Here is a 26,829-nt window from a genome sequence, read left to right on the forward strand (position 1 = left end):
AGGCATGAAATACTACAACCTGTTTCAACATGGATGAACCTTGGAAACACTATACTAAGTGAAAGAAATCAGACACAAAAGGGCACATATTGTATGATTCCATTTATATCAGATATCCAGAATAAGCAAATTCACAGAAACAAACTAAATTCATGTTTGCTGCAGGTACAGTGTGGGTGGGAATGAGGAGTGACCGCTAATGGACCCAGGGTTTCCTTTTGGGGTAATGAAGATGTTCTGGAATTAGATAGTGATAAAGATTTTACAGAGTCCTGGTGTGGTGCTGTGGGGTAATGTGCTGGACTGCAAGGCCAATTTGAACTGTAAGGTCGGCCATTCAAGCTCATCAGTTGCTTCTCGGAAACCCTACACAGGGCTGCTAGGGATCAGAACCGACTTGACAACACTTAACAACAACAACAACAATGGTTGTACAGGAGTGCTGGTGTGGCGCTGTAGGATAACCACTGGACCACAGGCTAAGGTTGGCGGTTCAAACCCACCAGCTGCTCCTCAGAAACCATATGCAGTGTCCCTGAGTCTGAATCAGTTGGATGGCACTTAACCACAGCAACAATGGTTGTGAGTATGATTAAAAACACTTTGAAAGACAGAGTGACATTTATGAGATGACTTACACATATCAATAAGGAAGATTTAAAAAAATAACAATGGAAACAAATGGTGTTTAAATAGTACTGGAGTGTATGTGGTCACTGTGATTTGTTTTCTGATAGGAATCCCCCTGAGAATCTCTTCACACATCAGAAGCTTCATCAGCCCCACAACACTTGAGTCCTTGACTGCAAAGATCATGTTACAAGACCCCAGAGTCTTGTGATGAAGGCCCTGCCCATAGCCCGGACTCCAAAAAGGATGAGCTATTCAGGGCACTCAGTCCGGAATTCTGATGGAGCAAAGCTACAGGTAAAATGGGTCCTGGTGTGGCACCATAGGATAAGCACTAAGCTACTAACTGCAGGATTGGTGGTTCAAACCCAGCAGCCACTCTTCACAAACCCTATACAGGGTCACTGAATCAGAAGCAACTTGGCAGCACTTAACAAAAAAGAAACACAGGTAAAATACAGCAAGTTCAATGTCAACGGCATCAGGAAACCCTCTCAATTACTAAGAAGTTAAATTTGCTGTTCCTGGCAGCAAATTTCATTGTTGATGCTACCAGCTAAACTCTAAAAATCTAAGAAGGAGATAAGGCAGAAACATTTCCCAACATCTTTGTTTCTCTTGAGGATGCCCTTGAAGTTATTCCTTAATGTTTCAATTAAAGCCAGTCTTATGGTTTTTTCCTCATATGAGAATTTAATGGGAAGCTTTTCTTACAGTTTGTTTTGCATGTCTCTCTAGTTCCCCCACCCCCCCCATGCTTTTAAAAGTATGGAAGCCCAAACCAGAGTTGAATAAAGTATATGTAACTCCACAACCCATCTGTCAATTTTGTTCTACTGTGGTGGCTTGTGTGTGATTGCAATACTGAAGCCATGTCACCATATTTCAAGTACCAACTGGTTTCCTGATGGACATGAAACAGATTGGACGGGTTTCATTGGAGCATCCAGATGAAGACAGACTAGGAAAAAAGATCTGCTGATCTATTTCCAAAATTAGCCAATGAAAACCCTATGGATCATAACAGAATGTAATCCAATGTAATGCTGGAAAATAGGTGGGAAGATACCCAAAATACAGTGGCCACAACCATGGACCTGAATGTACCAATAAAGATGAAAATGGAGTCGGGGCGAGGGGGGGAGGTAACATTTTCTTATGTTGTACATAAGGTTATCATAAACTGAAACTGATTCACCAGCAACTAACAACAGTAGAGTATAAATAAATGTTTTAATAGAAGAATTTCTTGCCCATCTCTCCAATCTTATTCTAAGTACACTGCAACATCATATTGGCTTCTTTTTACCTCTCAGTGGCAGTGTTTTGGGTTTTACTTTAGATCTCTCAATTTTCCAACCCTACCCATAGTTACCTGTGGGTCCGTTTTTCCTTGTTTCTATATAAATATTGTGACTTGTACTTGTCACTTATCAATTTAATTTTGGATTTATAGAATTAGGTCCCGACTATCAAAGTCATCAGCATATTTGATGTGAATTAATCCATAAATCATGGGAGTAGGCCATACAATTAGGGATAATCTGTAAAATTAATTTTATGTTTTATACCTTCATTCAGACCACTGATACAGTGAACAGAACAGGGCCCACAGCTGTTTATATGGATCACTGATTGACAGAGCTGCTTGGGTTAGCACAAGATCATTGGCCTTTATTTTGATCCTGTAATAAAGCATGGTACCATCTAGGCCACAGGTTTGTGGCAGGGTTCATTCAGGGCATGTATGGACAATGGCGTCTAGTAGCACAGAGGTTGAGTTTGAGAAAAGATAAACCCACATAGCAGGAAAGAAAGAGACACACTGCTCAGTTCCTCCAATCCCATCTGTGTTTTCTGAGTCGGAGCTTTGAGAGGTTCTTAGGACTGTCTGTCTCTCCGGCTCCACTGTCAGGCTTAGCTACACTGGTGGCCACTTCTGTATGTGTCACCAAGCATTTGTGAAAAATAAAAGGAGGTGGGATTAAATGATTTATAACAGCTTATGACCCCACTACTCATTCAAACTATGTGTTACCCTTCTATCTATATAAAGCCTTTCCTATTAACCTAGCTAAAATGAAGACTGCCATTCAGTTTTAAGTTTGGGGACATTTATTCTGCGGTGTTGTGGGATAAAGCTCTGGACCGCAAGGTTGGTTTGAACAAGGCCAGTGGTTCAAACTCACTAGCTCATCCTTGGAAACCCTCTGCAGGATCGCTATGAGTCAGAACTGACTTGATGGCACTTACAAACAACAAGAAAGCCTTACAGGTTCTTTCTACTAAAAAATAATGACTAATTTTAATGATGTCTGTAGGATAAACACTTGACCACAATGTCTGTTTGAACTGCAAGGTTGGCAATTCAAACTCACCAGCCACTCCTCGGCAACCCTATATAGGGTGGCTACGAGTCAGAACCAACTTGACGGTACTTCACAACAACCACAAACGCATGAGAAGGTACCCTGGTAGTGAAGTGCATTATTCTAAATACACTGCAATGTTCAGAAATACAGAATTAAGTCCCGACTGTCAAAGTCATCAGCATATTTGATGTGAATTCATCCATAAATCGTGGAGAAGGCCAATGCAGATCTGTAAAATTAAGTTTTTGCTTAATTGTTTAATATACTCAGGCCACCAATATATTGAACAGAACAAGGCCCACAAGGTCAGGAGTTTGAATCTACCAGCTGCTCTGCAATATAAAGATGAGGCTTTCTGCTCCAGTGAAGATTACAGCTCCAGAAACCCTGTCTATACAGAGTTACTGAGTTGGAATAGGCTAGATGGGGCATGTCCACCACTAACTACCACCACCAAACACGTGACATTGCCAGGAGTCAGAACTGATTCGACAGCAACAGGTTGTGGACCCACTTTTAAAGTATGTTCTGGATATATGTTATGTTACCTTGTTCTATTGGTTTAAATATACTTGGGGGTGGGAAGAATTTAATACCCATGAAATAGTCCACCTAGTCTAATTTCCCACTTTACAAAGACAAAATAGAGATCTGGGCTTGTTTGGGGTTTTTCCTAAGCTACTTTTTTTCTTTTCATAACAAAAAAGATTTTAATTATCAAACTTGTCTTTAAAAATTACAATATTTAAGGTCACTGAGCCTCTGCTACTGGTGATGAAAATCTCTGGAGTCATTGGTGATGGCTGCACAATGGGATGAATATAGTATCACTAAGGTACAGATATGAAAAGTATGGAAAGGGCAAAAAACTCAAATGCAGAAGCATGAAAAGTGATTCAGGATCTAGTCTTTTTATTAGTTTTTCCTTATCATGTATGAAAGACAAGTGAAGGACACTCTAAGACAATGGGATTTTTTTATATGCTTTTTAGTATGAGTGATGCTAGTGTGACTCCTTTCAGTCTATTTCTAATTATATCTCCTATATTTCACTTGTTCTATTTCTTTCATGGTCTGATTCAGCCTTTGTGCATGCTGGGTTTCCAAATGTCCTTCAAAGGTCTCTGTGAGAATGGAGCTATTGCTCGAAAACAACTGGTATTATTTTTACACTGTTGCTTCCTATCTCTCACAGTGTAGATCAGCCCTTAAATAGTCCTCATTCAAAATGATCTTTTCTCAAGTTCATCCCTGATGACTTTAGTCTATTGACTTTACTCTCCTTTGTATCATTCTTAATTAATTTTCTCCAATTGCAAAAGATCAAATGGAGAAAGGCAATGGACTTAGATGATTAACTCTTGTTTGTTTTGCAGAAATTGCCCAGGTTGTCATAGATCTTACATCTGCTTGAGAATGGAATTATTCAGGAGATGCCTGGGGAAAATCACTATTTAGGCCAGACTTGAGACTTCCTGAAGTGGGTGAGTCAAAAATGAAGAGAAAGCAACTTGTTTTGGCCAAAAAGTGGTTCTTGTCTTGTAAGGACCACAAAGTTGGATGTGTATGCTTGAGGTGAGTAGAGAACTTGTCAACAATAGAGTCCTCTTTCCAAGGACACAACAAGGTGGGATTCAGTGCCTAATCTTAAGGGATCACTTCCAAGGAAACAAGCAAACAAAATTTTGAGAATCTGGACACAAAAATTATGGAAAAGCAATCTTTATTTAATTGGCAGCATGTGAATACACCCCTCCAATTCCCAAAAAGTTGCAGTAGGTTTACAATGATTTCAAACACCAAGGTTCTTTTCCTATCCAAATGGCTGATTATCAAAGAGAGGTGATGGAAAGAGAATATGATGCTTACCCAAGATATTCTTCATCCAAAAGGCATTGATCATGAGTCAAAATCCCAATCCAATGTTAACTCAAAATTTTCTAAGTACCTCCTATGCCAAGTAATGTGACAGCCATTGTGAGGAAAATACAAATGCCCAAAGTGAGTATTCTCAAAATGAGGTCTTGTAATTTTTCCCAAACTGGGGTCCTAGGCTACATGAAAGAATGCTGAGGAAGAGATAACTTTAGAACCAGTTTGCCTATGGCTGAGAATTAGAGCAGAGGGTTCCCACTGCCAGGGATACTTTAGAACATGCTGGTCTAATACTGATCTGGCTTTCATACCAGTGCCTTCTGATAATTTATTCTGAAATCTATCCTCTCCCATAGTAGCAATAATCAACAGTGACCTGCTGACACCCCAATCTAACCCCATCTTAGAATAGACATTTGTTCATCCTACAGGCCTATGTCTCACCCAAGTTCCTCAATAAAGTCAGGAAATGAAGGGCAGAGGGATTTGACCGCAGACACACAGTGTACTCAGTTAAAGCCACAAACCTCAGTTAGCAGAATTCAGAAGAAGCAGTTCAAGCAAAAGGAGAAGTGGGGGTCATGCAGGAACTCATGGGAGAGTGCAGGGGTCCTAATGGCTATAGCAACATAAAGGGCATCTTGGTAGAAGGTAAAGTTGGCTTTTTAAAAGTTGTTCCCAACTACCTATGTCCTCAAGAGCCAAAGACTGTGCCAAATACTGTGTAATTTGGGGACTGATCACTCGGACTCTTCCCATTGACTTATTAGATGTTGTCTTCTTTTTTCATGCAGGGGATGAAAAGGCAGACCCTGAAAGTCTTGTTTCTCCTACAGCATTTTTAATGGTTCCAAGGAAGCTATCACTGGAAAAGCCCAACTGCTTCTGCCGAAAGATAGATGCCAACAATTCACTTTCTCCTTGACAACTCAGAGAGTCCCAGCCATGGTCCATCTAGGAGCTGAGAGTGCCAAAAGTCACTGGACAATATGGAGACACAGGGTTTCCAGTGAATGCTGCGGAATCACCTTCGGTGACTTCATCTCTGAGGTCCGTGACATTCACTCTTAGACTTGAGAGCGTACTTGTTACCTTCACTAATGGTGGATGGGAATAGTGCTTCAAACTTGGGAGCCAAGTTCAGAGGTTTGAAAGGGACTTGCCTTTGTAGCACCATCTGCGGGTGATCAAGTTGTCAAGACCTGGATGGTTTATTAGATTACATAGGACAGTTCTCTTTCATGTAACAAATTTCACCGAGAAAGATCCCTGCATTGTAATCAGCCAGGTCCTCTAGGAGTTTCTCATAAAGCTCTCTCCCCAAGCAGGTCCTAGGCCCTGCCTTCTCCCCAAGCAGCCTTCTGACGACTCCTCTGTCTTCTGTAGAGTGTGTCATTTATAAAACCCCCAAGAGGGGAAGTGTCCATTATCTTGTTGTAAGTAAAAAAATCTTTTCAAGCTATAGCTACAGAAGGTAAATAGGGGGAGAGGTGGATAAGAAAGGGTAGGAGGCAACAGTAAGAGAGACAGAAGAATAAAGACAAAAAAGGATGGATTGGAGAGAAAAACGGAGAAAGAATAGAGGTTAAAACGAAGGCAGCTGGGAAATACAGGGAGGACAGAGGAAAAACTGGGAAGTAGTTATATAAAAAGAGCTCTCTCACTCTAGATTCCCAAGGGCTGCCGGGAGACCATCAGACTCCAGACGGGCTGTGCACCTCCCACCCTGGGGAGCCTGGGGCCTGACACTGACTTACTTGCTGGTGGCTGTTGTGTGCAGCCTCCTCCTCAATACTGTCAGTGAACTCGGTGCTTGCATCTTCAGTGTCATCTGCTGCAGCTGCACCTGGATGGAAGACCAGAAAAGAAAGGTGATTCCCTTGACAGATGGCTTCCAGACAGCAGCTAAAATTACATTCTTTGTGCCACCGGCCTCTGATTTCTTCCTCTCCTTACATGCATTGCCCTCTCGCCAGAAGAATCAAGAGGGAACATTGAGCTAGTACACTGTGCCAAACCCATGGAAAAGCCCTGTCTCCCTGTAGCACTGAGAAACTCAAGTCTCACAATATTAGCTGGCCTTTGTAGCATAGACCTCTGCCTAAAGAGTTGGTTGTTAGGATAGAGTGGTTACCCTTCACCTAATTCTAGAAAGCATTGTTGATTTCCCACATCAACATGGACTGGTTTTCTAATATCAACTTTGTCTCCTGTAACATGGGTCAAGCTTGACTAGCCTTCTTCCCATCAGTGAGCACAAAGTGAGCCATTGGTCTCCTGGTAGTAAGGTGAACCTATTGCTCTCACCTTTTTCCATTTGAGGAATCACTTGTGCGGTAGGGTGATGATCTCTCTGAGTAACTCCCCTCTTGGATCCCTGAGTGCTACAGAAGGTCTAGTCTAGCTAGTTAAGACCCAACACACAGAACTGTTCAGGTATGTCCTAATTCCATCCTCTAGCCTACCCTCCTCCCTATCTCTTCCAAACTCTTACTCAATGCCAATAACATTGGCCTGCAGGACTTCTCACATCTCTTTATCCATATAGGACTTCATCCAGGCTCTACTGCCCCAAACTGCACTCAGTCACCCTAGGAACACAAACATTTACACTCTGCCCTAAGGGACAAGTAGCTTCAGTTTGTGGTCTGGGTAAAGGTGAGGGGAGAGTTAAGCAATAGCGCGTTCTGCAATCACAGCCATGTTCTGTATCTGAGAGGCACCAATGCAGTAGAAACTAGTCACATGTCACTCTTCAGCACTTGACGGTCACTTGAGTGATCTAGGAATGGAATTTTAGCCTTAAATTTTTAAATTCAAAAAGCACATGTAGCTAGTGGTTGCAATCTTAGAAATCACAAATTGAGGGCATTTCTCTCTTTCCACATCTGTTAGAACCCTGTCCACCTAATTTTAGATCAAGACTTGTGTCTCAATTTGCTGATTCCTTCTGAGAGTACTAGAATTCTTAACGGTCAAATTATTTGAACACCAAAGAAAATCTACTGTGATCTCCCTGTGTCTTAGAAAACTTGCCTAAGTCAAGGAACCTCGAGATCTAGTTTTGACCTTGACCTCAGCAGTCAATCTGTTAAATCCTTCTGACAGCTGAGTAGCCTGGACTTCCAAGAGATGCTGTGACTTGTCTAAGGTTACACAGCTAGTCATTAACAAGAGTTGTGTAAGAAGTCATCTTCTAGACTCTCAGAGGCACTCATTATACATCTGATGGTATTTTTGCTTCTTCCTCCAAGACCAAAGAACCTGCTCCTTGTTCAGATATTCACGGATGGAAGGCTCAAGTAAATGAGAATTCACTGCCTTCCGCAGGTTAAGTGAACAGGGGCAGTTTCCACCTACACTCCTAGGCATCTACAAGTTTATCCTAAATATTTCTAGTGGCCCAGGTTAATCTCTTCAAATTACTAAAAGATAGTGAGCATGCTGTTCTCGTAGCTTAATCGTACAACTAGACCCCTGATCCTCACCATGAATGTCGTGTTCATTTTGGACAGGGTACAACCCTGTTGAATAAAACTCTGCCCACAAAAAGTTTTCTCTACCACTTAGCACCTTTGGATACTCATGGAGGCTTTCAATTGGAATTTCCAATACTTACTCTTGCAAACCCCAGCCTCAGAGCCATCTCAGAATAGTGTTGGCGTGGAGGTGAGTGAAGAAACCCCCTAAGCTTTGGTTGCTTTGAAAACTTACAAAATCAGGATTGTAATTCACCTGAGGACTTTCCTATAATATGGTCACTTTTGAAACTCTGTATTTGTATGACAGCAGACATCAGAATCTTTCTCTTTTTTTCCTATAAAGAATATGAATCTTCCCACTCAGTGACTGATTAAAAAAACCTGTTTTTTATATTGGATAGAGAACAATTCATTATTTGAAGAGGAGGGTTCAACTCTGAGGTTCAGGATTCTCATTCTTATACCATTCTTGGTGGGTTGTATATGCCAGACTGGCCCACATCCCAGTTCTAGGCTTCAGTAACAACATATCTGGGAGATAGACAAGGTGACTCACTGGGCATGAAGCCTTTTCTCTAACACTTCCTGCCCTTCACTTACCTTTGTCGGCCTTCCTGGTGGATGACACATCTGCATCCCTAGGGAATCTCTCTTTAGTTTACTGTGGGACTTGGAGACAAAGCAAGAATATTCATCTCCAACTACTCCACTACACCGGGATTTTGTTTTGTTTGCTTTTTTAGCTGGCTCAGAGTCTACTGTGCATTTATGGCAGCTTTAAAAGTTGCTTAGCCTTTTACCAAGTGACTTAGAATGCGGAAAGATTTTTTGTGTATTTAAGGGGTTGTTGTTTTTAAGTGCCATCGAGTTGGTTCCAACCCTGTTATAGGGTTTTGAAGAAGCAGCTTGTGAGCTTGAACCGCCAACCTTGCTGTTCAAACCAACTTTGCAGTCCAGCACATTAACCCTAAGTGCCACACCAGGGAGCTGAAAGTTTTTTGCAGAAAGCACGGTAATAAAATGAGTGATTCCCCATAAGGTTCTAAGTAAAAGTTTATAGTAGATACTCCTTTCTGCTACCATTTTCATCTCCTTATCAGTGATAATAAAAGAACTATTCTTTGGTGGAACCTGTCCTTTTCTAAGCTTTTATGAGGCAGCAAGACACATTTCTCCAGAATAAATTTGGAATACTTTATATTTCTAATTTAAAGACAGCTGCAACTGCTTATTTTTATAAAATCTGAAATGAAATGATCTGCCACCTTTAGATTTTCTGAAGGTAAGAATCTGTTCATTCAAGACTGACCTGTTTTATGATTATGCATTTATTGCCTGTTAGACTGACAATTTTATTGAAAATTTTTATTTGAAGTTTCAATGGTGGCTCACAAATTAGAGTCCTAGCAAATCTCCAGGCTCCATACCAGACAAAACAGAGATGAAATCAAAAGGTCTTTAACTTAGATTGAAAAAATATATTTTCTACTATATGTCTGATTCTACAAAGTACACAGAACGAAGACAAAAAGTCTATGAGAAAATTTCATTTTAACTCCATTTTTCCACTAACTTTTTCAAGTCCCTGGGTTGAATTCTGCTTCTATCAACTACTGTGTGACTTCAGGCATGTCATGATCTTTCTGCAACATGGTTGTCGTTTATTACTTGGGGTTTATAGTAACGCCCTATGTGGTTGTGATCTCCCAAAGGTTTGCTGTTTTTGAAGTAATTAGAACAGTGGTTGGCAGAATCGTTCTTTTTATAATTGTTGTTGTTCCTGGTAAATGAAAGTGGTGCATGGGCTGAAAGGAGGGATAAAAGCTAAAGGCCATAGAACCTAAGTGCAGCTAGCAAAGGAAAGTTTTATACCTGATGTTTTAACTGGATGGTCTTGCTGATTCTATCTGCACTTCTGAATATCTGTTTCCCCTATCAGGACTCTTGAAACAGTTTTGTTTTCTCTCCCTGCATCACAGAGCTGTTGAAAGCTGTCAGTAAAGTAGGATGGCTTCTTTTGAATAGATGCTTTACAAACAAGATTCATCACTAAATTATAATTGCCATAAAACTCCAAGCAAAAATAAGCCATAGAGAGAAATTAATTGCATATGAAGCTTTATTTTCAATTTTCAGTAATGAACCCAAACTGGGCAGGGAGTCAAGACCATCTTTTCCAAATTCTACTCTATAGTTATATATTTGCTTGCTAAGCTTACTTATACGGGAAAGAAGTAATATTTATGTATATTGCTATTCAGACTGAGGAGTCCTGGTGTGGTGCTGTAGGATCAGCACTGGACTGCTAACTACAAAGGTCAGTGGTTCCAACCTACCAGACACTCCTCAGAAACTCTATACAGGGTCCCTATGAGTCAGAACTGACTCAGCAACACTTGACAACTCAGAATGTGTCATATTTTACTAATTTTGAAAAGGGACTCAAAGAACTAAGCAATTTTATTTCTAGGCATTTCTACAGCATGACCAAGTTTATTGTGCCAAATGCCCAACTGTTTCTTCCCTTAGTGTCATGCTAGGTGCTAGGCCCTTGTCTCATTTCCACTCCCAGGTTCTCTGCCTGTATGCCATGTGCTCAGTAAAAGGATTCTCATATTTTCATCATCCATGACACTTTAACATTATGATGCTATTTAGAAATAATAATTAAAAAAAGGTCAAGCTCATAATTTTGATGATTCCTTTCACATAAGCAAACGCTAGGTTTTCAAATAGTCTTTCATAAGTTTTGTCTTTTTGTTTTTAAGTGCCTTCAAGTCAGTTCTGACTCATAGCAACTCTGTATAGGGATTCCAGGGAGTGGCTGGTGGGTTTGTACCACACTGACTTTGTGGTAAGCAGTCCAGTGCTTATCCTACAGCATCACACCTGGCCCCATAAGCTTTGCCTAGAAATAAAATTATTGAACTAGACAGATTCTGGTCTTAGAACTGCAGTAGCTAGGTAAGAAAATTGCTGCCTGTAGCCAAACTCCTTCATGGTCTATCTTTGTCTTACAGTTCAACATCTCATAAGTTGAAAAATGTACACACTTCGGGGACCTCCAGCTTGTACATTATTCAGAAAGCAGCTGCTTTCAGTAACCTAAAAAGACCAAATCATAATCTTAAAAAAAAACTTTTTGAGTTTGAAAACTCCCTAGGATTCTGGAAACAGTTTTCAGTTTTTCAAAAGGGTACCAATAAAACTAGAGTCATCTATTCTTAGGCTGACCAGGACAGCTGTAAATTTGGACTGTTCTGGGTAAAAACAGACATTTGACTATCTATTCTGTAATTGTAATTCTCACTCAAGGAATTCTTCCTCCTTACTGTCTCTTTTTCCCCCCTCAAAAATCAAAGTTCACAAGCAGCAGGCTTTTCTAGGGACATTTATTGAGATCCCACTGCCCACCATAGTAATTGGTTCCTCCAATCTCTATCCTGTTTTCTACTGCTCTCCTTCAGCAACAAGGCTCCAAGGTAAAGTGACCCCTTTCACATTTTTGGGGAGAGCTATTGCTATTGCTGCCTTGAGAGAACAAAAACTCAGGTTTCTTTCTCATCCTTTCTTCAGTTAAATTAATGCAAAGTCATTGATTCATTTCATAGAACCTTACTTTGTCCTGGAATTTTAGTACAGAGACAGTCTGATTTTCCTATAAGGAAAATAAAAGAGATGCACTTTGTCTATATCTTTTCTCATAAAAATGAAACCAAATAGTTACTGTTAGCCTTTGATACTTTTATTGGATCAGCAAGACAATTTTTCGTCTCTCAACTGGAGTAGCTGAAATTCTAATACTTATATATGTATATAAGAAAAAGTACATGCTGTTTTCCAGCACCAATGTTTACACATTTTAACACAGCAGCACAGTGCCATGAAGAAATGAACTTCCAGATTAAAAACATACAGCTTATTTTGGTGGGAGGCAGTCCTGGGAAGAATCTAATGGCCAGTTTCTCGATCATCTAACATGTCACTTCTTCATCTGAAGTTGTTAAACAATCACTTGAATTTTTGGCAATAGCCCAAGGTCAATATCATAAGTGACAAAAGCAGGTAAAACTGCTTTTATTATCAAACTGAAACAGATAGAAATTCCTCACTGCAACAGATAAAAATTCATGATTTATAAAACATACTTATAAATACACATACCACTAAAGTTTACAGATTAAGAGAGGCTAAATGCTTGAGACCAATGACTCTGGTAATTGCACAAGGAAGCAATGTATACTAAAACCATATTACAAGTGTTTTCTAGACAATCAGTTCTTAAACATCCCTACTCTTTGCACACAACAGTTTCCAAGGCTGCTGAACTTCCTAATTTTGCCTCACAGCTTTAACAAGAGGAAAGCAGTATGATAGAATTTCTGAGACTTGACTTTAAACCACAAAAAGGGAAAGTAAAACAACTTATCAATCATTTTATCAGTTTAATTATTTGAAATCTGATGTAAAATTAATAATGTCAACTGTATATCTGTCTTTCCCTCCACTTCCCATCTTTTGTTGGAGACAAACGATGATGTTAAAGTTTTTTTCACTTGGGAAACTTCTCAGGCTTATGTGGCTGATTATACAGAAAGAAGTTGAGGACTTATCTTCTGTCAACACTAAGACTTTTCAGAGTAACTTGTTTACTTGTTTAACATAGCTGTTGCTACAAATGGCTGATGAGATGACTTAAATCCATATTCCAAAATAAATTGATTCAGAAACTAGTAACTACAAAATTATTTCCAATGTACTGTCATCTTGATATTCCTTCTGTTTTTTTTTTTATTATTATTGTTTTGTTTTTCTTTAATTGGGCTGCCTTACATGAGCTGGCTCTTCTTTCTACAGTATAAATACCTCTATAAAGTTAGTACTACCAAACAGAAAAGAACAGCCCTTTGGACTTCAAAAGAAATGAGAGGAAATACTCTATGAGCTTACACTTCACAGGATGTTAATATCTGAAAAAGAAAGTGTACTTCATTCATTCTTTCTCTAGTAGAGGTTTGTGGTTCGTATAAATCTCAATTAATATTAACTTTCTTAAGCGCCGTCGAGTTGATTCTGACTCATAGTGACTCTGTATAGGGTTTTCAAAGAGTGGCTGGTGGGCTTGAACTGCCAACCTTGACGTTAGTAGTCCAGTGCTCATCCTACAGCACCACACCAGATACTGAATTAGAAGGGGACAAATGCATTAAAATACCAGATCTTTTATGTCTATCTTTCACAGAAGTCACTGATGTATACACTGTGCAATAGAAGATACTAGGGTCTCCCAGGGACCACTTCTGGCAAGGATTTGACATCCTATACATGTTAAGATTCTTGATCATTGAACAATATTCACTATGTATAAAGTAATGGAAACATATTTTTGAAGTATGAACGAGAAAATTTTTACTTTTGAATTCTGTTGTTGCTAAGTGCCACCGAATCAGAGCCAACTCAAAGCCAACTCAACTTGTAGGGTTTCCAAGGAGCAGCTGGTGGGCTTGAACCACTGACCTAGTGGTTTGCAGTCCATTGCTGATCCTACAGCGCCACACTAAAAATGCTACTTCTGCCCATAAGTGAAAAAAGAAAGACAGGTATGAGGAAAGAAGGGAGGATGTAGAGACAAAGGGAACACCCTGTCAAAGAGAAAGGCAATCATTTTTAAAAGTCCAATTAAGGTTTTTCAATATATATTTGAACATATGCTGACTTACAGTAGGCACTACTAATCATCAGATTTTAATACGGTGTACACTTGCAGTAGAAAATAGGGGAAATGTTTGTCAAAAGACTTCCATTTCATTTCATTCATTCAATACATCCTCTTGGGGGAGCCCTATGTAACTGTATAGTTCTATGAACTACAGCTTGCATCTACCCTGCCCTGTTACCACCATTACTCAATGCCTCTGTTATTGTTTGGAAAAGGATTATGAGAAAAATGGAACTTCTCAATATGATGTTTTCTCAATGAAACTTCCAGACTTCTAAGTAAGCAGGGCCTGAGGAAGGGTTTAACTCATTCACTTTCTTTCAAAGTTTCTAATTCAAACATAAGATACTGGATGCACAAAATGCTTTATCTAAGGCTATTGCCAGGTAGAAAATTGTGTAACAAAGGCAGATTCACCCAGTAAGAAAAAGGCTCTGTGCCCCTGCAAAGAGAATGTAATTATATATTATATCATGCCAAAAAGGATCGCATAAATGATGTATCCAATTATATCATTTATCTGTGGGCCAAAGAACAAAATTCATCAGAAGTATGTTCTCTGATCAGATGTCAATCATCACACAATACTGTTTGAGCAGAAAGATTTGTCCAGGTAGCATTCCTTTCAAATCTCATTCCAGCCATCAAGACCAGAGGGTTAGTAGCAGATTTCAGTCACATCTACTGTACCAAGATCAAATATTAACTTAGCTGTTGTCACTAAATCACTCAATGTTTACAATGTTTCCTAAGTCATAACATCAACTATGGCATTGATGCATATAACTAAAGCACAAATTAGTATGTCTTTTCAGAGCCCAAATAAGGGTCAGAATTCACTTACTTGTTTTTCTAATCCATTTATTATCAAACTACATTAATATTTCTAACACTTAGCAACAGTTCAAGATACCTATTCCCACTCTTGTTGGAGATCCACAGAAGTGGTCATTAACATAAATTACTCTAATTATTATGAACCATTAGCACCCAAGATTTAGAAAGCTTCCTTGGTCTACTAGGAAAACTTAAGAGAGACATTTCCTAAATGACCTCTTGTAATGACCCATTTGTTGTCATTGTTAAGTGCCATGAAGTCAGTTCTGACTCAAACCCTGTATAGGGTTTCTGAGAAGAGGCTGATTGAGTTTGAACTGATGACCTTATGGCTCAAAGCAACCTTGTGGTCCAGTACTTATTTTAAAGCACCATACCATGACACCCCAGACTAGTCTTTAGTGGGTTGACATTTTTATAGCACGACTATCCTCCTTGTGACTTCTGGAAGGTTATAAAATATTTTGTGCAGGAAAGGTCTCAGAATTGTAAGACTAAGAAAACTGGATGGTTCTGCCGGCCCTTCTCACTCCTTAAATGACCCTTTCTTCCCTCAGAGACCAATACAACTGGAGTGGTGTACCCATTAAGAAGATGGCTTGGTGTTACCACACTCAATACTACAGCAGTTCTCCAATGTAACATCTTCTTCCCTGTCTACTCTGGTTTAACTGAGACTCTGTTACAGGTACAGCTAAGGTTACAGGAACTTGGGCGGGCTTTAAAATGCAACACAAGCCATGCCAACACATGAATGTGAAAGAAAGAAAAGCGCCATGTGAAAAATGGAAGGGAAAGGAAAAATCTCTGTACCTTATCTTGTTTAGAAAGGGTACTTAATCGTATTTACAATGCTAGCAAGCCTCCATCTGTCTCCCAAATTCCATGTTTAAAAAGTAACTGAAATCTCCATTCCTAAGCCATTCTAGCAGAAATAAGAAAACTCATGGTGTTGTACCTACAAAGTTGCAAGGGAATCTTGGCTACTTTTTCATACTCTTGACATACACAACACTAGAAATACAATCTTCAGCACACCTATCCTTGTACCTGTTATGTTGCCACAAGAACACACATCTGTGACCAGAGTTCTTTCTAAACTATTCTACACATCCAAGTCTGAAGCCTGTCACTTACTTCCATATGGAGTTAACAGCACTAAATTATTGCTTACATGAAATCAAGTGGAAGTAGGTAAGCAATATAAGCAGAGGCACACGGAAGGGTGCAGAGTCTGGCTATAATGAGTTATTTGGTGAAATATTATATTTCAAGTTGGGGATATTATATTTGAAATTATCTTAATATCTAGCTATTTCATACTCTGAAAGATTTGGAAGCTTTCTTTTAAGTCTTATTCAGACTAACTATAGCATGCTTGTTTGGTTTAAAGAAATCTAAAGGGTTCACAGAAAGATTTCAAAGTGAAAATTAATCTGCACCTAAGCTGACTCATCTTTGTCATTCAATAATCAACTATGAAACAGTCTATCAGAGGTAAACATTTACTAAATGCACTTAAAAAGTCTTGCTTTGCCTCTGTTCTTTCCTGGGCCCTCCCAATTCTTATCATCTACTATTGTAAGACTTCTCTCTCAGTCTTGACAAACTGCTGATAAGGATGATACCACTTTCCCAAGTCTTCCTATGAATTCTCAATCTCTCTTTTCTTGAAAGTTGATTTGATTTTTTTTTTTTTTTTAAATGCTCTCATTCAAAGAGCAGGAGTTAACTGAATGACAAAAATAATACACACACATGCACTTGTGACATGATATTGCAACATATGAAATAGATTATGGAAGTTGGGGAGGAATAAACTTTATTGGCCCACAGAAGGGGTGAGAGAATGAGAAGGGAGAAGGATGAATATGGGTGGGAGAGCTAAAACCGAATGACTTAAAATGGCAAATTCACTTTGCAGCCTCCATCACTCAGTGTAGAGGGAGATACGTACAGTGAGATGCTGAAGTCTAAAGTGAGTGTCACTTCGTGTTAGACGCTACTTGTACCAGTTCTAGCATTAGTTAAGTCACACAGTGAGCTCTGCCCAAAGACAGACAAGGCTCTCTCTGGTTAGTGCACACAGGGTTTTCCATCCTGGGCTGCAGTCTGACCCGCCAGTGCTCAGAAGCCATGCTTGTGAAGACCTCGCACACTTTCCAGTGCCCCACCTCCAATGGCGGCCAGGGTCTCCAGCCTGCTTAAGCGTTCCAGGCTTCTTCCAAGAACTTCTTCTAGCCGGCCGCGTAACACCTGGGCCCCTTCCAGTTCCACCTGCAGAGTTCGGTCTCTCTCAGAGCTGATTAAACATGCCACATGGAAGGAAAATTGATTAGCAATCAACTGTCATGAGTCCACACATGTTTCCAAAGAGCCACCAATGCCCCTCTTTGCTGCCAGGCTTTGTAAAGGAACTGTTCTCCTTGACACACTAATGTTCCCCAGAACACAAATGTCCCAGCACGTGTGTTCACTGCTGGTAGCTTAGGAAGGTCCACTCCTTACTTTACACTTGCCCCTTTATGACAGATCCCAAGTCAACCTCACAAACAAGTACAGAGCCTACGGTTTACCTCACACCTGGATAGTTTACTGAAGAATTTCATTATTTGATGAAGAAGAGCTTTACTTTTTTAAAATCCTAAAAGAACATAATGCAAACAGAAGCAAGACTGAACCAAGGAGTACTACCACTGAAGGTATCTGCTTTCTCTTTGTGAACAAACTAGACAGAGCTCTGGAAAGGAATCTGGTTTACAGAGACTCTGTGTGTGTGTTGGTATGCTGTGGAGTCGGTTCCAACTCATAGCAACCCCGTGTAGGGTTTCCGAGGCTGTAAATCTTTATAGGAACAGAAAGCCTCATCTTTCTCCTGCAGTACCACTGGTAGTTTCGAACTGCTGACCTTGAGGTTAGCAGCCCGACTCATAACCATTATGCTACCAGAGCTCCTTTCCAGAGACTAAGACATTTAAAAACTAACAAAATCAGGTGGTCTTATGATACCTTTCCTCTGTCTTCATTTTCTTGAGTTAGAAAGAAAAATAAATTAACAATAAGCTACAAGAACTGAATGGTAAAAGAATAGAAATTTTAAAAAGGGGGCCAAAAGGGAAGGCCAACTGAGGGGAAAAAAACGAAGGGAGTATAAAACAAAGCAGAAAGATAAGTCATAGATGACTAAAAAGTCAAGAGTTCCAAGAGCCACCATGCTGTTTAGTATCACTGCAGGCTCACGGCTATGGAATGACTACCAGCACCATTTACAGCCTTACTCTTACAGTATAACCGTGATCAACAGGAGCAGAGGAAAGTAAGGGACACACACTAAGTGCTTATCACATGCCACACATCGATTTAGACCTCCTCATTTCATCAGTGTTCTAGCTACGTAACTAGGTTTTAGTCTTCATTTAAGATTTAGACACTGAGGCTCACGCTAAATGAAAAAAGTGGGGAGCTCTAGCACTGTTTCTGCTTCCTTATACTCCACCCTCCAGTTTCATAAGCAGCTGTACTCGATGAAGAATAAGAGGAAAAGCAGTACAATCTCTCTCTCACCTCTCCGGATGGGCATGGAATTTCACCAGACTGCTATAGAGCTGTCTCTCTGCTTGTAATGCCTCATTGAGACGACTCCGTTCATCTACCAGTCCTTCCAGCATCAGCAGCAACTGGAAAAAGAGGAAAGAAAATGCAACAGGCTTTTGGGTAAATTGAGACATGAAGCTGCAGTTAATCCTGAGAAGACAAGAGTAAAAGAAGGCATTAGCATGGAATGAGTTTGAAAAAGTCCACACCCTTATTATTTTGTAAGCTTTTTATAATATTTTAAAGTTTTCAAATCAATGCCACATTCATTATCTTACTTTTTTTTTTAAGTCCTATAAAGCATATAGTGCTGGTATGGCGCTGTGGGCTAATGTGTCAGACTACAAAATTGTTTGGACTGCAAGATTGGTGGTTCAAGCTCACCAGCTGCTCCTTGGAAACCCTATACAGGGTCGCTATGGGTTGGAATCGACTCAATGGCACTTAACAACAACAACAACATAAAGCATAATTCAAACATGAGAGTAAGAAGAGGTAAAAAGAGAGAGAGAAGGGAGAAGCACAGCAAAGTGGCTAAGGGTGGGAGAGAAAGAGGAAGGACACATGTGAGGGAAATACATTTGTCTATGGGCTGGAACCAACTCGACGGCACTTAACAACAACAATAATAGCACTTACTAGTACTCTTCATTCATTCAACAAATACTTACGGAGCACCTTGTATGAATCAGCCTCTGTCCTAGATTCTAAGGATAAACTCAGTGTCTACTGGAGAAAACAAACATTGACCAATCATAGTCATGTGTGTCTGTGAGCTGTGCTAAGTGCTTTAAGACCATGTGTTAGGACATGTGCTGGAGAACAGAGATCTGTGTACGGGAATCACTGGGGCTAAAAGCCAGACTGGAGTTGAAAAAAGCAGCCAGTGAGAGAGATGATCATGGAGACAAGAGTTTACAGGTTAATTAAGACTTTTTGAAAAATTTGGCATCCAAGAGAGGTTGGACATGGATGTTACAAAAGAATCTGGGCATGAAGCAGTTTTTGGTTTTGTTTTTTAATCTTCCTATTTAAACAGGGAGAGGTTGGAGTGTGGCTAAATGCAGGTATAGTTAAAGAAGGCCTTAGTTGACAGGGAAAACTGAATCCAAGAAATGCTGCTCCCTCAGGACTGTGAATATCAGAGAAGGATATTCTTTGGCTGCTACCAGCCAGCCTAGGAAATTCAGTGATTCTCCATGAAATACCATCAACTGATCACTTCAGAAATAACTGAGATGACACTGTCTATTTCACAGTAAAAAGTAAGGTGTGCATTCCAACTACTTACTTGTTGCTTTCGGTTTCCTGAAGTTTCTTGACCCTGAGATTCTACTGAAGCAACTTTTTCCCTCAGTAATAAAACTTCTTGGGTCAGGCGTTCCATAGCTGGTATGTCTTCAGGGTCAACCAGTTGCATCTGCAGGTCCTAGAAATGAAAAAACAATAATAATAAAAATAATAATAATATTTAGCAGAGACTCAAACAAAGAAGCAACTGCTTTTGAAATAGTCTAATTTCAAGTAGAATGTCAGTAGTGACAATTTTTTTATGAAATCTTCGCACTATTAAACAAGTTAAAGGGAGTATGGTGATGTTAAGACACTCAAACTAACAGTCCATCAAGAAAAAAAGCACTAGTCAGGGATTAAATGCTGAGGATGCCCTGTTGGTACTGTGAGCTGCAGTCATTTGCAATGGTCTTTAAAAAGCTTTGAAAGACCTTAATGAGGTCCTCTTTAATCTGGATGTTCCTGGTCAGGGACTCCATATCAGCAGCCTGCACCTGCAGCTCTTCCTCTTGTACAGCCACCATGGACTGCAAAGCAGAAAGTTCCATCTGTGGGGAGAAGAAAGCCTCAAGTTAGTGGGGAGAGGAAAAAGTATCTGTCGCATTTACGTTTTAACACTGAGGCAAAATGTTTTTCTAGATCATATCACTATTAGCCAGTAAGAAACTGAAAACTGGAACATGAACAATGCTCAACTGGATCAAATCAATAAACCAAAAACCAGTGTGGTACTAAACCTTTTAGTGAGGTCTTGCATTGGAGGCAGCATTGTGCAGCACAGTGGTATTGTTATTAGGTGTCGTCGAGTCGATTCTGACTCATAATGACTCCATGTGCCAAAGTAGATTTGTAATCTTTACGGTAACAGGTTTTCAGATCTTCCCTCTGTGGAGCGAGGAGGTGGGTTCAAACCACCAACCTTTCAGTTAGCAGCCAAGTGCTTAACTACTGTACCACCAAGGCTCCTTGTGCCAACACAATAGATACATTTAATTCATGAGTTTATTCAGCTATTTTAAGTAGTTATACACAATTAGTGAATGTAAGAATGGATGATTTTTTTTTTTCTTTAAAGTGTTGAAGTTAATAGATGAAGAAATGACAGCATGAAAAGACATCCATTTGGCAATCCCTAATTGCAGTCCTGGTGTGGCACTGTGGGATCAGCACTGGACTGCTAATCGTAAGGTTGACAGTTCAAACCCACCAGCTGCTCCTTGGAAATCCTATACAGGGTCACTATGAGTCAGAACTGACTTGACGGCACTTAACAACAACAAATTAATAGACATAGGTATTGAGCATCAACAACTGCTAACATAACAAGAGATTATCTAATATCACATGCCTCCTAACAACACCAAATGTCTTTCCATGGAAGGACGATGTGGCATTCTGTTTCTGCAGATATTTACAGTCTTGTAATACAGCAGTTCTAATCTGTCCCACAGGGTCACTAAGAGTGGGAATTGACTCAACAATGGGCTTGGATTCCCCCCCACCATATGTACTAAATATTTATATAGTCTTTATGGTGGTGTTGTTAATATTTGTTGCTGTTGAGTACATTCTCATTCATGTAGACCCCATATGTGCAGAATAGAACTGCTCTACAGAGTCTTCAAGGCTGTGACTTTTTGAAAACAGATCATTAGGCCTGTCTTCCAAATAGTCTCTTGTTATTGTTAAATGTAGTCTAGTTGGTTTCAACTCATAGCAACCCTGTATAGAGTTTCCAAGGGGTGGCTGGTGTGTTTGGACTGCCAACCTTGCAGTTTAACTGACCTTTCAGTTCCATGCAGTATCCTGCTGGGCCACACCCTAAGGGGCAGGCTCTATTCTGTCACATGGTGTCACTACGAGTCAAAATCAACTTGATAGCACCTAACAAGGAGCCCAGGTAGCATAGTGGGTTTTGTGTTGAGCTATTAATGGCAAGATCAGAAGTTCAAGACCACTAGGTGCTCCATGGAAAAAAAGGCTTTCTTCTCCCACTAAGATTTACACCCTTGGAAACCCTATACAAAGTCACTATGAGTTAGAACTGACTCCACGGCACACCACCACTACCACAACCAACAACAACAACACAAGTTATTTGTTAGTAAATATTTTAAAGACATGATTTAGAATAATTCAAAAAAATAAAATAAGTATGACAAGTAAAGCCAGTCAGCACATTAGCGAGTTTAAGACGTTAACTTACAAGCAATTTTAATTTTATTTGTACGCCTCTGGTGGGTAAGAACTGGACTGTAACTGCAAGGTTGGCAGTTCAAACCCACCAGCCATACCAAGGGAGAAAGATGAGGCTTTCTGCTCCTGGGCAATTTACAGTCTTGGAACTCCTCTATCGGGTCTCTATGAGTTAGAATTGACTTGATGGCAGTGGATCTGATTTTTGGCTTGCCTTCAATCAATGCTTATAGTATCACTACCTGGGCTAGGATGACTTAAAATGACACAAAGTTATTTGAGGTTCTAGGTCACTGTGGCATGTTAGGAGGAAATGATTCTCCTAGGATTTTCTTCCATGTTGAAGGAGTTTAATTACTGTAACCCCTGTACCCTCTTCAGCTTTTTCCTCACTCAGTCCCTGGGGAAGTAGAGGGGCTTATCTTAATGGAAAACGGGTGATGAATAAGTCAGGCATACTTGAGTTAACCCCACCTTCCTTCTTAAGAGACAGCTGTCTGCAGGAAGCCTGTTCTCTCTACTGCTTCTCCAAGGGCAGTCTCTTCTACCCTGCAGTGTGATCTGCCAAGGCCCAATGTTTAATGTGGTTATTATTGTTAAATGCCGTCTAGTCGGTTCTGACTCACAGCGATCCTGCATAGGGTTTCCAAGGAGTGGCTGATGGGTTTGACTCACTGACCTTGCAGTTCAAACCAACCTTGAGGTCCAGTGCATTATCTTGCAGCTCCATATCTACTTAATTCTGGGGCTAGGCTAAAAGGTCCACTTGGCTTGAATTAAATTCTCTCTGTAAGTCCTATCGGTGATAGAGTTACACCAAACTATCTGTCACGACTTTTTTTCTCAATTTGTTCAGGGGTGCTATTTGTTTGGCCCTCTTCTGGGAGCTCCATCACTATATACCCAAGAATTTGCTCCACTGAAGAAAACTGGAAGTGTGAGGGAGAAAGTTACTACAGTATGATAAAAGTCTACAGTGAGGCACACATAGGTTTTTAATCCTGGCATATTCTTTCGGCAAGGCAATTCAACTCAGCTTCCTCAAAACATAAAATGGGAGTAATATCTACTTTGCAGGCCTGTATGAGAATTACAGAAAACGTTTAAAATGCCAGGTAATCAATGAATGGGTACAAATACTGCTGCTACTGCCATTGCTGCTACTACTATTATAACTACTATTTCTATTATTGTTATGAATATCTCAAGAGAGTGGGAAGAATGTTTGAAAGTACAGGAAAATATACAGGGCTTTTGGTAAATATCTACTATTAGAAGAGATGTGAAAATATGTAAGGCACTGGAATGAGAGGTGGGTAGTTGATTTAGGACACACAGAGGTAAGCAATATAGCTAAATCACTCACTCACAATATTCATCTGTAATCAGAATTTTATGATCCTGAATACAGATCAGAACCCCAAACTAACAGTGCTCTGGACTGAGTGTGTGTGTGTGTGTGTGTTTGTGTGTGTGTATATATACATATACGAAAAATGGAACAATATGTGAAAAATTAAATACTTGGCATGCATAATTAGATAATTACTAAAGTAGAACAAAAAAAAAATATGGAGGGCTATCAAGGGACTTTTAAAACTGCTATTTTTAAAATACCACAAACTCTCATATCCTCAAAACTAAGTGACTCATATAATATGGGGCTGATTGTAAGAAAGAATATAGCAATGAAAAAAGAAATTAAGAGGTACAATATGATAATTCCATTACGTCTAACATGGGTTTTATACTGCTGATCTAATTATGGAAAGGACACAAGTAAAACTGAGGACTTAGACAGACTGGGTAAGTTAGAAACCAATTCAGGAACGATTGGCACTGGCTAAGCTAAAGCATCCAGGGTCGCTATGGGTCGGAACCGACTCGACGGCACTTAACAACAACAACAACAAGCTAAAGCAGATGACAACAAACATCAAGGTTTCTGGCTATAGTCTGTAGCCCTATGCAGTGGCCCTAGCATTTCTTCTGCATCAGAGGATACAGACTGCATAGGAAGAGTAGGTAGGAAAGAGATTCTGTTCTCTATTAGAGAGGACACAGGACTGTATAGGAAAGGTAGACAGGGAAGGGATTCTGTAAGGCAGAGAGGCCTCTTCTAAGAACAATGATGTAAATGCTATTGCTAGAAAGTGTTTAAGCATAAGAATGGGGAAAATGTTTGGTTCAAGGAATTGACTTCTTAGGCAGTGTCTGAGGTCATTAAAGACTTGGGCTTAAGTCTTAGCTTTGGCATTAATAGCTATATGACTTTGCCCCAAACCCATGTTAAAAAAAAAAAAATCAGTGTTTCAGTTTTCTCATCTATAAACACCATTCACCTCACACAGAGCTGTGGGCATTGGCGCTGACTGGGTTTCAGCCCCGAGCATAGCACACTGCAGTGAGCACTATCAACACAGGTCCCTCAGTTCACAGGCCAAATGTGATCATTCTAAACAATAATTACATAACACTTCACTTTTGACAGGTGTTTCACAATCATTTTATTCCACTTGGCAATGAGTAGAGAAAACCATGTTGTGCAGCACTGCAAAATAACCCTTGTTTATAAAATCAAGAGTCTCTCTGTGAGCCAAGACATGTATACACAGAAATTTATATTCTTCTCTAAAAACAAAAAGGCAATACCTTGCACTTGGTCCCAATTATATTATACTAGGATAATATAATACAAACTCTTTTCAATACAAACTATTTTGGAAGAAAACGTTAGGAATTTAGAATTAGGTTTGGCTAGAAAACTTACCCGACTTTCCCTTTCTTTTTTAGCCATAAGTTCAAGTTCCTCTTTGGCATTACTCAGTTCTTTTTCCATCCCTGCAACTGTATCCAACTCTCCTACAAAAGAACACACAAGTACATTTTTATTACCATTAACATAATGTCATCAGAAATCGCTACCTTACTTCTAACAAATTTACTTTGAAGGCACTTTCCAATACTATACCACAGGATGGTGGTTCAAACCCACAAGCCATTCCTCAGAAACCCTATACATGGTGGCTATGAATTAGAACCAATTTAACAGCACTTAACAACAACGTTCACTTAATAGGTGCTGGAAGCAAATGGCAACCTTATAACAATGGGCACTTATGCCCAGACCTTGGCTTCCATATATGCTATTCTCCACCAAAAGGAGCCAGGAAGTGTAATGGCTCATTCCAGGGCTGAGACATGGAAGGGGAAAGATGATCATGGAACATCTTATTATGTCTGTAAGTATGGATTGGATGTGGACAAAACCAGATGGGAGGCATACTAAACAGACAGTGAATCAGCTTGAAGAGGCTCACGTTTGGCCAAAATTGGAGTCCCACAGGATAATGACAGAAATAGTTAATATAATGATATTTATTAAAGAATCCAATAGACCATACTGACACAAACAAACAAATGGGGGAAAGTACAGGAGAAGGGATTGTTGTTATTAGTGCTGTTGAGATGGTTACGACTCACAGTGACCCTGGGCAGGATTTCCAAGGCTGTAAATCTGTACAGGAGCAGAAAGCCTCACCTTTCTCCCCAAGAGTGGCTGGTGGGCTAGAAATGCCAACCCCTGCCAACCTGGTGGTTTTAAGGCCAGTGCTTATCCTACAGAGCTACTGTGCTCCCTTGTAAAAGGAGGCACATCAATCAATAAATAAGAAATTTTAGAAACAAAAAAGGACTCTGTCAAATTACCAATGCAATACTTAATTGATGAAAAATTTCAATCAAAGTTGCTGAAACCATTGGGTTGGAAAACAAAGCAGTCAGCATCTCAAGATATCAGCCAGAAGAGCACTTATTCTTCACAAACTGACAATGAACCTTTATAATGAAGAGATATGCGTAGTGGTTACGAATCGGGCTGCGAACCTTAAGGTCAGCGGTTCGAAACTAACAGCAGCTCCGCGGGAGAAAGATGAGGCTTTCTACTCCCGTAAGGATTTACACCCTCAGAAACCCTGTACAGGGTCGCTATGGGTCGGAACCGACTCGACGGCACTTAACAACAACAACAACAACATGGCAGCTACAGCTTGAGCCAAATGACTAAACACTATCAGTGAGAATGGTACAAACTGACATCATTTGCTCCTGATGGGATGTATTGAGAAGGATATGTCACTCATATGATACTGAACATGGCAAATAACTGTCTATCCCTCCCAACATTTTACTGTAGTGTAACGTGAGATACATTTACAGCAAGTAGCCCCAGCCTGGAAAGACCCCCAAGAGAAGGTGTGAGCTCCCTGATCCTGCACAGCAGGACTAATGAATCCCAAGGTTTGGGAGCACTACCCACTTCATCTCAGAATCCTTACAAGCTATCTGCAAAGGAGAGTCAAGATGCAATTCTCCTGGGTCACATGTGGCTACAGAATACTGACCGCAGTTCAACATAAGGTCAGGGTGGTTCTGCCTAGACTAGACATGGCAGCAGCTTGTCAGGTAAACACAAACTTACATTTTCAAATGAAGGTTAAGGAAAGAAAGACTGAAGTACTTTAACCAAACCACTAACAGAGTTACAGAACAGAAAGACAGAAGATTCCTTTGTAAAATGAAATTTGATACATACCTAAGGTGGACCTGGGTATGCTGGAATCTCCTTTAGCAGTCAAAGAAGCGTTATCATCTTTGGAAGGTATCTGCATTGAACCCTAAAAATTGGAAGAGTTAAGGAATTTAGGAAGATCCAGGAGCCATAATCATAATGACAAGGACTTGGAATATTCTCACATGACTTAGCATTAAAGTCATCAAACTTATATATATAAGTTCAAATGTGAAAAGGGAGTATGGTCTGCAGGAATAA

At 39.9% G+C, this 26,829-nt stretch overlaps 1 protein-coding gene across 1 annotated transcript in view; it reads right to left on the reverse strand.

Moving 5' to 3' along the window:
- The window catches only part of LOC102822169 (myomegalin-like), a 94,642-nt gene that overhangs the window by 41,899 nt on the left and 25,914 nt on the right, over window positions 1-26,829 (reverse strand). The window contains exons 12-18 of the mRNA XM_006861686.1: window positions 26,593-26,674; window positions 24,769-24,860; window positions 20,234-20,350; window positions 19,801-19,938; window positions 18,480-18,592; window positions 17,090-17,217; window positions 6,635-6,723 (exon numbers count right to left, since the gene is read on the reverse strand). Coding sequence (XP_006861748.1) covers window positions 6,635-6,723; window positions 17,090-17,217; window positions 18,480-18,592; window positions 19,801-19,938; window positions 20,234-20,350; window positions 24,769-24,860; window positions 26,593-26,674 — 759 coding nt within the window. The remainder of the gene's footprint in view (window positions 1-6,634; window positions 6,724-17,089; window positions 17,218-18,479; window positions 18,593-19,800; window positions 19,939-20,233; window positions 20,351-24,768; window positions 24,861-26,592; window positions 26,675-26,829) is intronic.

This window comes from Chrysochloris asiatica, unplaced genomic scaffold (assembly GCF_000296735.1).
Source record: "Chrysochloris asiatica unplaced genomic scaffold, ChrAsi1.0 scaffold00042, whole genome shotgun sequence".
NCBI lineage: Eukaryota > Metazoa > Chordata > Mammalia > Afrosoricida > Chrysochloridae > Chrysochloris > Chrysochloris asiatica.